This window comes from Oryzias latipes, chromosome 19 (genome assembly GCF_053564925.1).
Source record: "Oryzias latipes strain Hd-rR chromosome 19, Olatipes_Hd-rR_3.1".
Classification (NCBI taxonomy): Eukaryota; Metazoa; Chordata; class Actinopteri; order Beloniformes; family Adrianichthyidae; genus Oryzias; species Oryzias latipes.
Genome location: NC_136255.1, coordinates 16,065,337 through 16,084,634, shown reverse-complemented (window position 1 = coordinate 16,084,634; position 19,298 = coordinate 16,065,337). Strand labels below are relative to the sequence as shown.

Sequence of the window (19,298 nt, the reverse complement as noted above, 5' to 3'; positions counted from 1 at the left end):
AGAGTGCAGCAGGCCCAGGGTGAGAAACCTTCCACCGTTAATTGTCCTCCTGGTACCCTGTTTGTTCCCCAACGCCTTAGGTCTGATGTCATCACTTGGGGTCATTCCTCCAAGATCGCCTGCCACGGAGGGGTCCATCGCACCCTCCTTCTCCTCAAACGACGTTTTTTTTGGCCTTCTATGGAGAATGACGTACGTGATTATGTCGCGGCCTGCTCCACCTGCGCCAGGGCCAAGGCTTCTAACTCTCCACCTGTTGGTCATCTGCATCCCCTTCCCACTCCTAGCCGGCCTTGGTCGCATATCGCCGTTGACTTCGTTACTGGGCTACCACCTTCACGGGATTACACGGTAATATTCACAGTCATTGACCGTTTTTCCAAAGCCGCCCAATTCATCCCTCTCTTTCAGTTGCCTACTGCCACAGAAACTGCTAACCTTCTCATTGACCACGTCTTCCGCCACCATGGGATACCCTCAGATATCGTGTCCGACCGCGGACCTCAATTCGTATCGCAAGTCTGGAGGGCTTTCTGCTCCGCCCTCGGAGCTTCCACTAGTGTCACGTCAGGTTATCATCCACAGTCTAATGGACAGGCCGAGAGGGCCAACCAAGAGTTGGAGGCCATGCTTCGCTGTCTGGTGGCGCAAAATCAGGGGGACTGGTCGGACTACCTTGTCTGGGTTGAGTACGCCCATAACAATCACCCGTCCACCGCCACAGGTATGTCGCCTTTCGAGGCCTCACTGGGTTACTCACCACCCTTGTTTCCCTCCCAGGAGCTCGATCTGGCAGTGCCCTCGGTTCAGCTCCATCTCCAGCGTTGCCAGGACGTTTGGCACCAGGCCAGGGCGGCTCTCCTCCGCACCAAGGAGAGCAACTGCCAGATCACCAACCACCACAGGGTGGTGAGCCCCACGTACCAACCGGGACAACAGGTGTGGCTCTCGTCCAAGAACATACCTCTTCAGGCCACCTCCCGTAAGTTGGCTCCCCGCTACATTGGGCCCTATACCATTGATCGTGTTATCAATCCCTCCTGTGTTCGCCTCAAGTTACCGGCCGCTCTCAGAGTCCACCCTTCATTCCATGTTTCGCAAATTAAACCTGTCCGTCAGAGTTCACTTTGCCCGCCGTCCACTTCCCCTCCACCCGCCCGGATCATCGACGGCGCGCCTGCCTTTACTGTTAGGCGTGTGTTGGATGTGCGGCGTCGGGGTCGCGGTTTCCAGTACCTCGTTGACTGGGAGGGGTACGGCCTGGAGGAGAGGTCGTGGATTCCCCGTTCCTTCATACTGGACCGCTCCGTGATTGACGATTTTTTTCGGGCACATCCCGGTCGTCGTCCTGGACCGCCTGGAGGCGGTCGTTGAGGGGGGGGTACTGTCATGGTGCCTCTGTCAGACTCCTCCCCCTCTTCAGCTTCACCTGTCGCAACCAGCTGTTCCTGCTCACCTCATCACCCTGCAGCCTCTTAAGGAGACCCTGGATCATTATTCGACGCCAGTTCGTTGTTGTTCCTACGGTGCTTAGTCTGGCCACTTCAAGTCTTCCCTCATGCCTGTCTGCTCCTCGCTAATACTTTGTTTCTATGCTGCTTCAGGAAACCTCACCCACGAGAAGCTCACCTGGTTGCAGTCCATCATCCGCTCGCCTCACCATCCTTCGTCTCTGACTCCATCTTGGAAATCACGGTTACTGCCATCAAGACCCTCCAGCCTCCTCCTCTGGTCGTCCAAGTATCCTGGGATTTATCCATTGTTCATAAATGCCTTCCCAACTGTGAAAAGTATTAAAACTTTTCCCATCGAACACGCCGCCTCCCGAGTCTCCTTCCGGGTTCCAGCATCTGGGTCTGTCACTCTCGCGAGATCATGACAGCTTTTTCATTTTTTCTCTTTTTTGTGTTTCTTTTATCAGGCTTATTTTGTCACATTGTTAAAGTGAGATCAAAACCCTTCGATATTATTATTCATTTTTGTTTATATCATTTCAAAAGAGTTCATTTAGGGGTCCCGGGGCAGTCCAGCTCAGGGTCCCCTGGGGGCTTTGAACCTGCCTAGTATGTTTAATATTCAAAACAGTTGGGAGAATGTGGAACCTAAAGCGTACAGCAAGGTTTACACTCTAGGCAAGCTTGCCTGTTAAAGGGAAGTCAAGCATGGAATTGAAACTGGCAGCAACTTCAAATCCACACTGTCACTGCACAAAGGAGGGGAGCTGCAGGCTCTCAGTCATCGTACCATCTCTCACAGTCAAGAATTGAACTTGTTAAACTTGCTGACAGCAGAAATTATCTTCAAAGATGTGCAGACTCAAATTTTCTCTCAGCCACTGTAAACATGAAAGATCCCCACGCAAAAAACTGCTTTGAAGGAGGCACAAGACTTCAGCAATCAAATATATCAATAGACTTTTGGATTGGAATACCAATTTTAGCTAGAGGCGCACATTAAGTTTGTGCAACACACTAGAAGACATTCTTGCTGATTTTATTTGTTTTGTACAGTTTTGACTTTAAAAATTAAATGAAGAAATATTTATTAAAACGTAAATAAGCAAATCCAGTAGCCAAGCTGAAAAGTGAATTGACTTTCATTTTAACTTAGGTTGTAAAAAAGTACTTTGGGTATAAAACAGTATAAAACAAATCAAGGCTTAAAGAAAAAACTTGTTTTAAAACATTAAATTAATGTAAAATATAAATACAGTACCGGTAGTCGGAAAATAGGCTGAGTTTTTAAACAAATGCTTTGAAATATGTTGGGCTGATTTGAAACAAACTTCAAAACCTTCTTTGAGGAGCTTCAACAGCAGGTCAAAGTTTTAGCTGTTTTTCATAAAACGTTATAAAATATGTAGTCAGATATAAAAAAAATATGAAGCATGGGAAATTCTTTGGATCCCGCTGAGTTCAAACCACCAAATGTCATGGAACCCTACCATATTGGATTTTCCACCATATTAGGCTTTTCAAAAGGGGCAGTCATGCCCACCTGAACAAGGCTTCGACGCCGTCAAACGGGATATTTGTATTTTTGCAGGGAAATTGTTGACACTCTTTATATATATAAAATGTAAAACTGACTTTTATAAGCCAGTAAGTGATTCTAAAACTGTATGAGCTTTAAAAAAAATCAGAACATGCTTCCTTATTTGCTTAAAGTTTCACATCACATATTTTGCCTACATTTGACAGATATATGACAAAATTATATTCTATATTTATGCTGGAACATCAGGTTGATTGTAATCAAATATTGGCAGGTCATGCACATGTATGGGTTACTGATAATCAGCCCTTTTGGAATTGGATTATAATCATTAAAACTTGATTCTGCACTTTTTCTGGGGTGTTTTGAGACAATATTGGATAGCGTATAAAACTGTATTGAAATAAATTGAAACAGCTTTATAAATGCTTCACAGTTGTGTCATGTCAGCCCACCATCCATTTTAGAGACCTTTAATTAGATTGACAAAGAAAATCCTAAAAAAGGAACATCATCACTCCATTTTCAGAATTTGCTGCGTCCCTTTTGGGGTCACATGGTGGCTGGAGCCAACCCGCTTACTGTTAAGCGTAGGTGGGGGCCAGTCTGCTGCACACACACGCGATCACAGACATCACTTTAGAGTCATCAGTAAATCTATGAAGCCTGTTTTTAAACTATGAGAGGAAGCCAGAGGGCCTGATGAAAACCATTTGGCAGCCATGGTGCAGTGGTAGGGTGGTCGACCTCTGATCGGAAAATTGAACGTTCAATACATGCCTTGCCCATGTGTCGACGTGTCCTTGGGCAAGACAATGACCCCCAATTTGCCTCTGGTGGAAGGTTGGTGCTAGTGTTTGGCAACAGAGTGTGAATGTATGTGTGACTGGGTGAACGGGACTGTGACTGTGAAGCGCTTCAGGCCTTCAAGGAAGGTAGAAAAGCGCTGTACAAGTATACGCCATTTACCATTTTACCATGCATGTACGAGGAAAACAGGCACAGAAAGGTCTTAGCCAGCATTTGAAAGGGCCTTTTTCCTCTGACGTGAGAGTGCTAGCCACTATGCAACCATGCAGCCCCCAAAGCAATATCAATTACTGCATTATTACCCAAGTCATCTATAAATAAAAATAGAAAAACAAAATACAGATATAATTGGTTTCTATCAAAAACAGCACTAATTGATTTATGTAAGGAAAGAGTGGAATAAGGTGGAGGAACAGCTTCAAGAACCACCGGTTTCAGGCAAATTCGGGGCTTCCTCGGGTCAAGCCACTTCTGAGCCTGGGCCAATGAAAAAAAAAAATTTCAACTGGGCCAAGGAGAAGAAGGAGCAAGGTCCTGTTTCTGATGAAAGAAAGTGTGCCTTTCATTTGGGAATCAAGGGTTTGGAGTAAGACTGATGTGGAGCAGAACCACGCTTCTGTGAAATCTCCACAATCAGTCATGGTTTGGGCTGCAATGTCCAGTGCTGGTGTCGGTAAAACTCCACATTCTTCAAGAGAACTTTATAATTCCATCTGCTGAGGATCTGGATGCCCATACTGTTGAAGTATCTAAGTACATAAGATGCACATATGATTGGAAAAACTTTATTTTGGTATGATCATATTCAATGTGGTTATCTTTTTGCAAAAACAGAGAAGTAAACAGTGGTTCCTCCTGAGTTTTCTCATTTTTTTCAATTTTTTAATAGAATTATGGAATTAAATACACTTTTTCATGATGTCATTTTTTCTTTGGAAAAGGTCTGTATGATGTGTTGCATTACTTCAGTCATAAACAGTTCAATCAGTATTCATGAAATGTTTCCTGAAGCCATGTTTTTATCTGGAATCAGGCCTCATTTACACACAGCTCCTCTAAACTAAATCTTCTTTCAGGTGACATGAAAGACGACTTGTGTTTGAAAGGACAGCCTCCATGTCTATTAAACCCTCTTATGCTTGTTAGGTGAAGAATGCTACATAATTGGAGTGCAGTTATGTCAGGATTTTAGCATTGTTACCAAAAATGTTTGCATTTTTGAAATCCAAAGGTTTTTTTGAGACAATTCAGAACAAGTCATCCTTTAACCCAGACCATCACTCGTATCTTCTCAACCGGAGACACTTTTTTCAGATTTGATATTGTTTCAGGAGCGTTTAATCATGAAAAGAATATTTAAGGAGATGCCTGCGGGAAGCTCACACTTGTGTCTGAAACCAGCGAGTGACTCTGGTCTAATAAAGCTGGTAGACTTTCAGAAAGGCATAACAAGTCAAATTCTCCAAGGCTTTGTGACGCATAGACAAAAGCTTTACTTCAGGGCTAGAGATGAAGATGCATTGCAGTTTAATATAACCCCTTTTTTATTTGACATCTACCCCTGCAGCTCACTCATCCACAGTTGGAAATTGCCCATGTGTGTGGCAACAATAAAAAAAAAAATTCCCACATATTCTTAGCGCCCCAGCTCCTCTTATCTTCACCTCAGCCTGCTCCAGTGCCCTCAGTGACTCATGTGCCACAGCACACTCTGATGAGTCCCATGCTTCAGAGGAGAATTTCTCCATGCTTTAAGTCCAGGGGGAGGGTGGCAGAATGTGTGTGGGTGTCACACAGCTTCAAGGGGAAGACACTTCCAGAGGAAGATTAGACTGATGACTTTAGAAATTATTTAAAAAAAACAACGATTTGATGGAAAATTTCAAGGCTTAAAGGAATCAAACAAAAAAATTAGCATTCATTTTTTGGGGCCGTTTTAAACAATATTTGAGGTCTTTTCATTCTTTCAAAAGTTGTTTTCCTTTAATTTTCTCACAAAATAAAATTGCATAAAGACACAATTTCTGTCTTTTTAGGCAGATCATTAAACCCATTTGAAAAATGCAAGAGCAGAGCAATTAAATCTCATAGAGTATTTTTAACTAAATTTTCTAGCCTAAATATTTTATACACTTAGTTTAAGCAATATCTCTAATGGTCTCTAATTATTATTATTTTAGCAAAGCATGATTACTACTTGAAGACTATAATGCCAATAATCAAAAACATAGACCTAAATTTGAGTGTTTATTGCTAATGTCATGATTTCAGTAGTGCTGAAAGTGAGGACATAACTTATTTTGAGAATTCTTAACAAGATAAATTTGAGTTGCATTGGCAGATTTTTTCACTTTGGGATAACTTTTTTTGTTGTTGAAATTATGCAACAAAAACACAAAATCTCATCGTGTTTTTGTCTAGTTTATAGTTTGAATATTTATTACACTTTAAGCAATATCTCAAATGAAACAAATGTTTACTTAATTTTCTAGGCAGACGTTTTATTTGGGTCATGAAACATAATTTTCTTTAATGAAAAATTGATCTTAAAATGTGTAATTCTAGTCCTATAGTAAGTTGATCATGGTATAGAAATGGGGATATATGGACTGTTGCTGAAAATAGAATTTATTTTGGGGAAAAGTGTATAAATGTACCTATTTTAATTACAAAAAACCCTTATTTATTTTCAATAAACAGAGCAATTGACCTAAATTGGAGTGTTTATTGCTAATTTAAGGATTTAGTTAGCATTGACGCATCTTATTATTAATCAATCTTACCAAGACAAATCCCACTGGCAGATTTGTTTCACTTCAAACATGGAAAAATATCTTATATTCTGATATTTTTTTTAACCTTGTTCTGAAAAAATTAAATCTTCCTGTGTAAAAGTGGCTAAAATTTCAAAAACATTTCTTGCAGGATCAGACTCCTACGAGATAGGGGAGAAACAAAGTTGCCCACACAGTGTGCGCAGGGGGGAGATGTCTCGAGAGCGTATCACAGACAACCCTCCTCCTCCTGTAAGACGCAGTGCCAGAACAGAGCATCTCTGGTGGAAGAGCGCATTTGCCAGAAAAAGGGGAAACCTCTCCCTTCCCAAAACTCAAAATAGTTCCTATCTGACATGACATGAAACATCGGGATCTTTCCTGCTGCGTGTAAAGACGATGTAAAAATTAAAGAAGGGGAGCTCCACCGGGGAACTAGGACGCACGGACGCCGATGCGGAATGTGCAGAAAAGAGCCTGGAGATGCGCACAAAAAGTAGAGAGAAGTGAGTTTTTGGGGAGCCACAGGATGGACACTGCGGAGGTTCTTTTGTCCGTGCTGGTGGTTGTGATCATCATTGTGTCGTTGCTGTCCAACGTGGTGGTGCTGATCTGCTTTTTGTACAACCCGGAGATCCGCAAGCAGGTTCCGGGTCTGTTCAACCTCAACCTCACATTCTGCAACTTGTTGCTGACGGTGTCCAACATGCCGCTCACTTTGGTGGGACTAGTCAGCAAGGCTCAGCCAGGGGGAGACAGCTTCTGCCAGATCGTGGGTTTCCTGGAGACTTTCTTGTCCACCAACTCTATGCTGAGCATGGCCGCTCTGAGCATTGACAGGTGGATCGCAGTGGTGTTCCCCCTGAGGTACCACTCCAAAATGCGCCACAGAGACGCGGCGTTTGTGCTCGGGTACACGTGGGCGCACTCCGTGTCTTTTTCCACGGTGGCAGCTTGCCTCTCCTGGGTGGGATACCACCGCCTTTACGCGTCCTGCACGCTGTCCAACCCGAGGGCGAGCAGCCGAACCCAATTCGTCATCTTCACGGTCTTTTTCCACTCCTTCACCTTTCTCCTGTCCTTCATAGTGCTGTGTTTCACATACCTCAAAGTTCTTAAGGTGGCAAGATTCCACTGTAAGAGAATCGATGTTATAACAATGCAAACTCTCGTGCTGCTGGTGGACATACATCCCAGGTGAGCACCATAAACTCTTATTTTGATTTTCAGATCTTTTTTTTTTTTTTAATCAGAGAAACGTTTTGACTGAAGCTTTTAATCAGAGACTGACGAGCTGGAAATGGTCAGTCTGTGAACAGAAGGGTTAACGATGCTTTTCCATCTTTGCATTTACATTTTGATTGCATCCTTAGTATTCAGAGAACCTGCAGTTCAAAATCTAATTTAAGTGTCACAAAGACTGATTGCAGTACCTTTTATGGTACAGTGAAATGAGTGCAGCCTGTGTGTGAGTGAGCATGGCTGAGCCTCTAAGGCTAAGCCTGAATCTACAGCTTCTGCTCCCAGTCATCACCTCAAGACTGTTTTCATTATTATACCAACATTTTTCAATGCTCTTCTTCAGATATAACCTCCTCAAGTTTGAGTCACCCTTGATGTGACAGTGGGTGTGTGTGATTATGTGGCGACTTGTTCAGGGTGTACCCCGCCTTTGCCCAATAGCAGCCCCGTGGCCTCGATGGTATACAGCGGGTTAAGAAAATGGATGGATGGAAGTTTGAGTCAGCTCAAATGTCCTGTGTTTGCAGTGTTCGACAGCGTTGTCTAGAAGAGCAGAAGAGGCGGCGACAGAGAGCATCGAGGAAAATCAGCACCTTCATTGGCACCTTCATGCTCTGCTTTGCTCCCTACGTGATCACAAGGCAAGTGTTGGTGCAAAGTTAGGGAATGTGAGGGGGACCCACAGGGGCGCGCACACTGCAGAGCATGCAGCCCTTTGGTAACCTCTCAGCTTGTTCTCATCCACTCACCCTTTCACACCCCTCCTCTTCCACTTCCTCCCTGCTTCCTCTCCATGCCGGCCAGAACTGGAAGACGAGATTGGCTGACCTTGTGATAAGTAATATGTCTCGGCTCTGCTGTCACTGCTGCATTACCACTTTTCTCCTCAAGTTCGCTGCGTGCATCCCAATTTGTTGGAATTAACTCACACAAATCACAGCTCAGAGAGAGAATGTCGAAGGAGCCCGCTTAGTTAGTATGATCACGTTTGCATGTTTGAAATCATGAAAGATTCACTGATTAGTAAAATAAATATCTGTTAGTGCAAAGAACTTGTGAGACATCTTTTCAAAAAGCAAAATTAAACCCCAATTTGCTAGTGCAGAAATTGTATCTAAATACTTTCTGCTCATTCTCGGATTATTTAGTTTAAAAAAGAATGTAACTATAGAGCTACTGCTGCTGATTAGACATTTGTAGAAGTTGTTTTGCCTGAAAGGAAATCTGACTTTCTTTGAGTAATGTGTCAAGTCTGGATCAAATATCACAAAGAAATCAGAGTACCTCCTGTACAGATTTCCTCCCTAGTCAGGTGTATTCTCTGTGACATCAAAAAGAAATCAAGCTAAAAATGTGCCTAAAAAAGCATCTCATAAACAAAATCTTTTTGGTTTGATGCATTTGGAGTGTTGATAATAACTGGCTAAGAGGAATCTATTATGTGATTTTTGTTGTTAAAAGAATACATTTAGCTGACTACATAAGAGTTCCTAACTTCCTGACTTGACTGTTGCAGTAACAGTCAAGTGTGTGGGCACACTTTCTCTTCAAAATAAAAGCACACCCAACTCCCCAAAGCAGTGGTGATACCAATGTCTGAAACTAGCTTAGTGGCAAGAGGTTCTTTCTGGTTTTGATGGGCAACTAAGTTGGTTAAAAAAAATTAAAATATATAAATAATAATGATAAAAACCGAAATGAGTTAATTCCTTTTGTGATTTATGTGAAACGTTTCTTTAAAGTGACAACTTACTTTTTCTGTTTTTGCTTTTTAGGTTAACCGATGACTATTTTATTTTATTTAACTTAACCTTGGCATTCGGAGCAGACAGCAAAGTAAGAATTTCATTGTGCAGGGAAACCAGTTTCTTATGACAATAAACCCTTTGAATCTTGAATGTTGACTCTAACTTTGGTATAAACATAACTCCTAAGGGTCTGAAGTCATAACGTAAATGAAAAAACTCAAAACACTACTACTTAAATTTTGCTCACAGAACTAAATCATACAATAAAATCATACAATGAATATAAATATTATGTTTTAAAGGGTCTTTGGTTTCGTTGCTGGAAAACATTAGCAAGCAGCATTCCAGGACTCCAGGAATTGTAATCAGAAATGTGGTTTGTTAACCCAAATGCAGGGGGTTGTTAACAAAACCGTAAATTACAACAAAACTTATACTTCTGCTAAAGTATAATTAAAACTTAAGTGAAAACCCTAAACAAGGGACAAAAAAAAAAAAAAAAAAAAAAAAATGGTGGCATAATCAGAGAGCAAAAACAACTGAAAAACCAGACCCTTAAAAAGGCCCGAGGGTTAATCGACCAACAGAAAGCAGCCGAGGATAATTGACAAATGAACTCTGTGGGTGGCTGTGACTGGGAATATAAACACAAAATGTGACCCAAACATGTAAACGAGGATAACTGAAGCCAACGTGTACCACCACTCACACATGATATGTTGACACTGTTTTCATTGTACAGTACGTTGCATGGTTTGCTATGGGCTTCTTTTCCAGCATGTTCTCTTTGCCCGTACCCTGTTCCCTTCTCACACCACGCTCTCTTTTTGCTCGCCTGCAGGATTGTGGAGTTATTTCCAGCAGTGCCTATCAACCCTCACTGGGGAATTGTCTCCAAGTGCTTAGCTTATAGCAAGGCAGCCTGTGACCCCTTTGTGTACTCCCTGCTGCGACACCAGTACAAGAAGACATGCACAGACATAATCAACAAGATGCTCAAGCGCAGCTCCTTGAACGCATCGGAACGTGCGCCTCAACACCAGGGCAATAACTTACCAACAGCAGAAGGATGAAGAGCTGACAACTATCCTGGAAATATGAATCCCATTTATTTCTGATGAAGAAAAGGACAAATGTTGTTTTTTTTTCTGTCCCTGTCAGCTCAAAATCAGCCTGATTTGTTGAAAAGGGTTTTTTTTTTAAACAGGAGAGACTGCAGGCAAAAGCAAACACAGCAGGAGTGCACCTGTGCTGAGTGGCCAGAGCAGCTGATCAGCATGAAGAATTTGCTTTGAGGACAATAAACAGCAGATTTCCCCTTCATCTGGAGAGACAAAATGTGCTCAGCAAGGAAGAACAACTAGTTCATATTTTCTTTTTTTCTTCATATTTTAGTCTGAACAAAAAGTTTTTGTAAAAGGTGTTTGAAAAAGGTAGGAGTCTCTGTTAAGAGTTTTTGCATGTAGCGGTGATAACTAACCAAAACCCAATGTTTGGAAGTGATGTCCCCGATATTGTGGATTATAGTTTTACATCAATGCTGCTCATATTTTTATGGTTTGGTAGAGTTATGCTACGGTTACACCGGGCATGTGATGCGTGTTCAAGAACATGATGATTGCAGGTTCTTGAAAGCACGTTTAGCACATGGGGTTCACATGACACAGGACTGGAGGGGCTTCTTCTTCCTCTTTGTATTTTTTTTCTACTGTTTACTAGCGCTCGTCCACTACTTACAGTTGGAAGAGTCTTGGTACGAAATATCAAATGCAAACCTCTTGAATTTTGCTCCAGGCTTGTTCTTTCACAGCTCCATTCTGATACATGAAGACTTGTTGTCACATAGCTGGGCACAAACCACAATTCTTAATTTCTCCTCCGTGAGTTCAACTGGTTTAACTTTCAACGTGCGTGCAATGGCCGACGTTCTGCATGTAGACCACAAAATGAAAAACTTGTGTAGCGATGCGTTAAAGCGGAAGTCCAAAACGTACGTTGATGCTTATTTACATAGAGTTTTCATTGCTTGACTGCAAGTTCCCGAGGGCGGTGTGAACGTAGCATTGGAATTAACGCAATATTCTTTTGTTCCCTATAATTGAAGTACACATTTTACTTTTGATGATCTAACATCACGCTGGGCTTTTACCACTCATTTTAAACATTTCACTGAACTATCCCAATTTTTTAATGGTTAAAAAACTCCCTTAGACCAGCTGCATTTGCTGTTTTGACCACCCTTTAGGCTATTTATTCAAGTGGAACATGATCTCTTGTACTTGGGTTAGTACACACAGCCACGAGTGACCCAATAAGACTATTTGTTGTTCATTTTGAGTTGAGTTGATTACTAAGACAGATCTTTAAGCCTGAATCTAAACATTTCTGAGAACAAATTCATCTCTGGAGGCTGAACTAATGATTTTCTTTGGTTTGTGGTTTGCCCTCATTAAACGTCTCTGCTTTCTGCCAGAAATGTCAAGGGATAATGGGAATAGCTTAGAGAGGCAACTAAAACTTTTATTTAAAAAAGTAAGATTGTATAAAAACTTCCGTAGGGAAATCACTGGTACATCAACCCTTCCATGGTTGTGGGAAAGAAAAGCATTTATCTCAGATGCTATGTGTGATACCCAATTTTTTGGGAGCTCAAGCACCCAGCAAATACCCAAAACACAAGCACACATTAAAAAAAAAAAATCTCACATGAAGGTTAAAACAGTGCATGAGAAAAACTAGTAGTTTTGAAGGTGGGATCCTCGATTTCTGCTGGATGTTCTTGTGTAACCAACCAAAGACAAAACATAAAAGTTAGATAAGAGATAATGGAAATGTAAACCAAGACAGAAAATCCTTTTAAATCTCAAAACATTCATGCTTTGTTTTTTAATCAATACCTAGTATGGTAAACTCAATTTAAAAGTTTTGTCTCTACTTATGTAATAGAAAAGAAAAAAGTTAAAATAAGTGTTTGAGTTTGATAAACCTAACATTTTAGGCTGTAGATTTGTTTAATTTTTTTGAAAATAAATTACAGCTTTGCCTCGATTTGATTTAATTTGCGGTCAAAGCAACTTTATTTTCCAGAAGTGTTTGTGCACTTAAATCTTTGCAGCACATTGCGTCTTCATGACCTAAGTGGCATTTGGACTGGTTTTGATCCTTTGTAGCGCCAACATGTGTTTATTGGTGACATGCAGGGTTATTAAAGGAAGGAAATGTAAACTGACTCTGTTTTGTACATTTTGATTAAACCCAGTTGCTATTGCTGTAGCATTTTGTAGTTTCCTGGCATTTTAGGAGGACAGCTCTAAGCCCGTAAGCCCCTCTGACTTATCCTCATGGCTAATGTTGAACCCATTATGCCACTTTTTTTCTGTGCCAAAGCCAGACAGTGCTGCACTAGAGCCTTTGGACTGGGCTCCACCTATCCATAAAATAAAGTCTTCTCACTTCTAGAGAAAACAACAAATAAATATATTTCTACAGAGTTTTTATTAAACATAGAGGACTCCTTAATGTTTAATATGGGACAAAGTAAGTGATGATTCCCCACTTTTTAGTAGCATTTCAAAATAAAACACGACTGAAAAGTTTTATTCGGACAAAATATGGTAGTTTAAAACTCTAGTAAACATAAAAGGCTTGAATATAAAAACTTTCTCAAAACGAAGATATTTTTTGGTGTATTTTTTTCTTTACCTTGTTTTAATTACCATTTAGCAATTTAAATTTCTCTGTTAAATCTTAATATTGTTTAATTGTTGACTTTGATGACAGCTTTTAATTTTAAGAAAAACAGGCTAAAGATTTTACTGGGTGCAAGATATAGAAGTATTTTGGGTCTTTTGATGTATGAAATTGTAATTTATTAGAACACTGTGTTTAAGTTTTACAGAATGTGCTGCTTTTCATGCAAATGTGTTTTATTGTTGCATTTTGGTGACAATGAGATGATTGTAGTATACCACATCTTTTTTGTTGGTGATTGACTTGACTGCCTCATGAGTTTTTTTGTTCTTCTAGGTACTAAATCTATGACTTGAAGCTGCTGGAGCTGTGTATAGAAAAAGCAGCAGTGGTGATGTAATTTCAGGCGTGATTAATGGATTATGTTCTATTTTTTATATGATAAAAGCAATGCTTTGTTGTTTTTTTTTGTTAAATGTGATTTGTTGATTGGTTTAATGACAGAAATCGTTTTGATATTTTAACCAAAAATAGTAAGTAAATGTATTAATTGGATATTTATAAAGGAATATTTATAAAGCAGTTTATGCTTCCTACTGATGTTTCCTTTTGATGTGTTTTTTTTTTCATTTAAGGAAACAACAAAGCCAAAACAAGGGGAAAAAAGGTTTTCTTTCTTTTCTTTATCAATTACGATTGTACCTTTCCTCTGAATAGGAAGATGAAATTGCTCAATGTGACAGAAACAACATAAATTAAATAAAGCGTTGTAGAGTGAACCTGAACTAAATGTTCCATAGAACAGAAATGACCCAAGCAACGATGCACGAAAGTTTAATCCTGTGAAAGAGTTTTTCAATGCCGCAATAGTCACTGCAAGAATATAAAACCTAATCCTGGGACTTTACAACATTATCTGCTGCTAAATTAAGAGATTTTGAGCTAAACATGATTCCTGGTTTTAAGGATGATATCTTCATGAAACACTCTGGCCAGCTTAAACTGTTAAGTCTGTATAGCAGATATGGATCAAGGCTGTGAACTCTATGGGGCCCTGAGGCTTTCTCAGCCACAAATCAGCTGCAACATTACCTTTTTGGGAGATACCGTTAGGTGAGATCATTTAGAATTAAATTGTATTCCCAGATGTTTTTATATTTGTACTGAAATAATTTGAGCATCTTAACCCTTTAACACCGGAGATGTCACAGACGACAACTAAATAACACAGGTTCTTTGACATACCGTAAATCTTTTACCATACATGTGATCAACATGAATTTTATAAAAAGCTGTTTTTCTCTGAATCAGAATCAGCTGATTCATTACACAAACACTTCACTGCTGTAAAGTGTTACATTTCAGCACAAGGCTGCCTTTTTCCATTTCAGAATAAAATTACTTGGATTGCTTAAATGGTTAAAGAGTTACGATAGTCAAAAGAATGTATAAAAATCTGAGCTAAACCTCTAATATAAAAGGGGTTGTTAGTATGCTCGCTTCAGACAAAATTTCCTTCATTTTCATTCTCAAAATCTTTTGATAATAAAAACAATGTACCTGCCTGGAATTATAAATGTAAAAGGCATTCATTAATAATGTTTACATCAGCTTTAAGTGCTGATGTAAATACTTTAATTTGCCCCCAGCATATTATGTTGTATTTAGTAAGAAACAGATAAATAAAAATAATCAAATAATTATTTTTTATAGTTTGTTACAGTATCTAGTGAATAAGTTGATGTGTTTACTTTCCACTGATGAGCATTTCAGTAAAGAAATTAAGTATTAAGTACTAATATTAAATACCATATTTTCTGCACTATAAACTAAAAACCCTTTTTTTTTTTTAAAAACAACAACAATGGGCCTTACTATCTGGAGTCCCGTATATATTCAATTTAAAAAAGATCTAATTTAATCTTTGTGGGTAACTTTCATTGTTGTCTAAGTTCATCTGCTGGTACATACCGGTAATAGTAAATATGATTTCCTGTAATTGAAATGATTTAAAAGACAAGTATAGTTGTGAAAACATGTTTTTTTTTATTAAAAATTGACAGAAGTTGGTTCGTATTTTTACTTTTCAGGATAGTTCAGCTTTTTTTTAAAATATAAATATTCCAATATTCATTAAGGGTCATTGTCTGATCATCAATAACTGACGAATGCATCTTAAAAAACCTCAATAGTCTTATAATTGAGTGGAGAAGGTGGAGATAAAAGCTTTTGCCAACAATTATATGAAGTTTCAGTTTGTCGTTTCCTCTCAGGGAAAGACCATTTTCTGTTCATACCACAATGCAGGTGGTAATGAAACAACACTAGATAGCTTTAGCCCCAAAAGGCTGAACACTGACCACCACACCAGGAGCCAGACATAATCTTCAGGTGGGTGGTGCCGACCCTGACACACAGCTTAATAACGATCAGCTTCAACCCACAGACTCCCCGACGCAGCAAAAAAAAAACCTCGTCTCAAGGTGAAAAGTGGACACCTGAAACTGTAAAACAAAAGAATGTTTGTTGTTTTTCTCTTTATGGACCTTTGACTTAGGACCAGTTGTGGTTTGCAGTGAAGATGAAACTAAAACTCCCATAATAACTGTAAATGTTCCGTACCAGCAGGTGTATCAAAGGCTGTGAATGCTGGTGAGGCCATTTCCCCATGAAGCAGACACTCATGAACAACACAAGTAACCTTTCAAAGCTTAAAAGAAAGTGTGGGTCGGGTGGAAGGTTTTATTTCTCCTCTGTTTATAGCATTACATCCTTACATCACTTGTATGATTAAACTGCAGAAAGTGCTGGCATGTTAAACAAATCTAACCAGTTCCGTGTTATCCTTGGCTTCCAGATGATAGTAGGTGTGCACTCCTCGGTTCAATAACTCCTGGAGGGCGTTCTGGGAGGCTAAAGTTGTCCTCTAATTACATGTTGGCTTGAGAGAAGGAAGTCTTGTGTTGTCAGAGTAAATCTGTAAAAGCCGTAGCAGCTCTCTATTAAGTGGACCCTCTGGCCTGACACCCCCAAAGTACAGTCTCAGAATTGTAAAAATTGACCAGTATGATGCTTATAGGCACAGTCATTAAAGTCATGGTAATATAATTTAGGCCTACTAGTTGTCCTTCAATTAAGGTGATTCTACTAATCCAGCTAAGAAGAAAGATAACAGAAAACAAAAATTAGAAAAAATATTTTTCTTTTAGAAAGTCCATGTATTCTTACAACTTAACAAAATAAGTCAGAGCATGGTGAATTCAAAACGGAATATTGTATGTAAATGAGAAAAGAATTAAAATTGTTTATCTTTGAACATTTAGGACAGATTTAACTCATTTCATTCTGTAGCATTTATTGATTGCATTGTTTCGGTTTTCCTGGGCAAGTTCATGACCTTAAAATGGACTTTGATAATAGTAAATGTGTCATGAACTGATGGCAAAATCAGAAATGAATATATTTATGGCAAATTATGCCGACTTTGCACTAGTTTAAAATGTCTGAAATAGTTTCCCTTTTTTTAGTTATTGTTTGTTATTTTATTTGAACATTAATTCCCATTTTGTTGCTTTTACTTACCTTTCGTCAGTCAGAACTGGAATACTTGCTGCATCTCACATTTTGCCATTCTCAGATTTGTGGGGATTTTGTTACACTTTGCATCCTCCGAATCTGCATTTGCAAGCACATATCTGTCTGTGTGCATGTGGGTGCGCGTAATTGTGAAAGAGTCAGTGTTTTTATTTTAAGCAGGTCCCGGCTGGTTCAGAGCCAGCTCCTTCTACTTCATCAGGGAAGCCTCTTAATTGCACAACATGAAACTGTGAAGCTATAGGTCCATTTTTCATTTTTAACCTAATTAAAACCAACCAACAGACCGATCTATCAGGTAGCAGCAATACTAAAATCAGAATCTGCCAATCAGACAAAACTTTGAGTTTTGTCTCAGACATTTGAAAAGAATAAAATCTGAGTGCATAAAGGCCAGGGACATCATGGAGTGTGCAGATGCATCTCACAAGTGGGGAGCAGTCTTTTTGTTCATAGAAGCTTGTTTTTACAACTACGAGGACAGTTCTGCTCCAGTGCAAGAGCCTTATGCTCGTTTGATTTCTGACATTTTGACAATGTAAACAACAGTTTGATTACTGTGCAGCAATGCGTGAGATTGGGTTGTCACTTGTCAGTTGAAAGTGAAAGTCCAATGTACACAAAGTAAGTCTAACAAAGCAAATCAAAAAATACATACACCTCCCTTCTATTCATTTATTTATCCATCTTCTCTGCTGATCTCAAGGGTGGGTTGGGAAGCAACCCAAACAGGAATGCCTAGACCTTCATCTCAACAGAACATCCTCCCATTGTTTCAGGGGAGACCTCAAAGGACCTCCCAGTTCAGCCAAGAAAACTTAGTGTCTCAGGTGTTCTCCAGAGCCTCCTCCAGATGGGACAGGACCTCTACTCCAAGTTTCCAGGAGGAGTTGGGGGAATTTAGGAAACACTTGAGATTGCTGATCGCACTTGTGCAATCTGTGTGAAGGAAATTGAAGCTGCGTCTCTTCAGTCACATTTCACAGTTATCCTAACAAGCAATCTTCAGTTCCTGAGCAAATTGAGTAACTCACAAAGAAATCTAAAGTATCCAACGTCTCTACTGGAAATACCTCTCTTGTTCCTGCTGTTAACTTCTCTCCTACAGATGTTTTTTTGAGAGAAATGTCAGGTTCGCTTCCAGGAAGGCAGGCAGGCGAACAAATTGACTTTAGTTCCTGTTGAGAAACTCAAACCCAAAGCCTGCAGAAGTCTGTCCGGCTTTGAGAAGGTAAAAAGAAACTCTTTATGAAAAGGCTATCTCAAACAAGAAAATACATTCTGAATTTCATGTTGGACATGTCAAAAAACGTATGCCAAACATTTGGCATAGATTAGATTTGGAGAAGCAGCTGGAAACAAAAAATTCGGATCCCTTCCATGTAAAGTTAGTTGTCCTGTCAAAGACAAAGAAAGCTAAAAACAGAGGAGACTGAACATCTTCTATTGAAAACTCTTGAGTTCAACCTGCAGATGACACTGCAGTAACAAATGTTACTCAAAGTAAAATGTCAGTTCTACTTCCAAAGGAGGCTGAAAAACTAAATGTCAGAACACAAAAGAACACAAAAGTAGCTGTTGAACACCATCTGAAGAGTCAAACTCAAACAGGGAAGTGTAATCTGAATTATCTGTTAAAGGCATCCAAAAGTTCTCATATCTGTTTGGGGGAAAAAAGGCTTTGCAAAAGTTGTGGTAAACCTTCTTTGTGAAGTCTCTATTTCCAAAGTTGCAACAGAATCTGGCCTGTGATGGACGGGCAAACCCTCCAGGGTGCAGCTGGGTAGGCTCCAGAGACCCAATGATCCCAAATGTGAATAAATGAGTACAGAAAGTGGATGAATGGATGTAAACTAAAGAATTGAAATACACTTTGATATGTTTTTTTGGGATCAGTCAGACCCCTGACCAACTTACAAAGCTTACAACCTTTGACATCTGATATCTTGATATCTGAGATCCTGATATCTTTTGCTTTTGCCAAAAGTTAAAGTGACAGTTGCAAAATTGTCACTCACAAATGAATCTTCTGAAATTTGTTTCCAGCGTTTGACTTATTCCCAGGGAGAGTGATGAACTGCCTCACAGCTGCAATTGGTAACCATTTTAATAGTTTAAACCCCAAATTTTACCTTCAGAGTCTCAAGCAGGAGCCAATGGGTCCCATTTTCTGTGTCAGGACTTTAGATTTGAACAAAAGAGTTGTTTTCTAGCTTTTTCCACATACCAAATGTTCAATAATTAAACTTGACTTTTCACTGCTCCCTCTTACTCTCTCACACTGTTTTTTTACCGAACACTCAAAAGTTTCTATTCCCATTCATGTTATTGTTTTATAGCAATTTCGAAAAGGAAACGTCCACTTCCTTATGTCTTTTAACTTTTGATTCAGATTTTGTTTTCAAGTGCAATGGTCTCTGTTGATGCTTAAAATGTGGTTTTATTT

The 19,298-nt window shown here is 39.6% G+C and overlaps 1 protein-coding gene across 1 annotated transcript; it reads left to right on the top strand.

The window, feature by feature from the left end:
* The first annotated feature begins 6,884 nt into the window (after window positions 1–6,884).
* LOC101174140 (G-protein coupled receptor 26) lies at window positions 6,885–12,268 on the top strand. Its single transcript, XM_004080562.5, has 3 exons — window positions 6,885–7,775; window positions 8,348–8,461; window positions 10,410–12,268. Exons 1-3 carry the CDS (start codon window positions 7,033–7,035, stop codon window positions 10,639–10,641), a joined length of 1,089 nt encoding a protein of 362 aa, XP_004080610.2. The 5' UTR covers window positions 6,885–7,032; the 3' UTR covers window positions 10,642–12,268.
* The last annotated feature ends 7,030 nt before the right edge of the window (window positions 12,269–19,298 follow it).

Coding starts and splice junctions, on each gene's coding strand:
- LOC101174140 (XM_004080562.5), top strand. CDS start 7,033: ATGCGGAATGTGCAGAAAAGAGCCTGGAGATGCGCACAAAAAGTAGAG. Junction 7,776..8,347: donor CTGGTGGACATACATCCCAG/GTGAGCACCATA, acceptor CTGTGTTTGCAG/TGTTCGACAGCGTTGTCTAG. Junction 8,462..10,409: donor GCTCCCTACGTGATCACAAG/GCAAGTGTTGGT, acceptor GCTCGCCTGCAG/GATTGTGGAGTTATTTCCAG.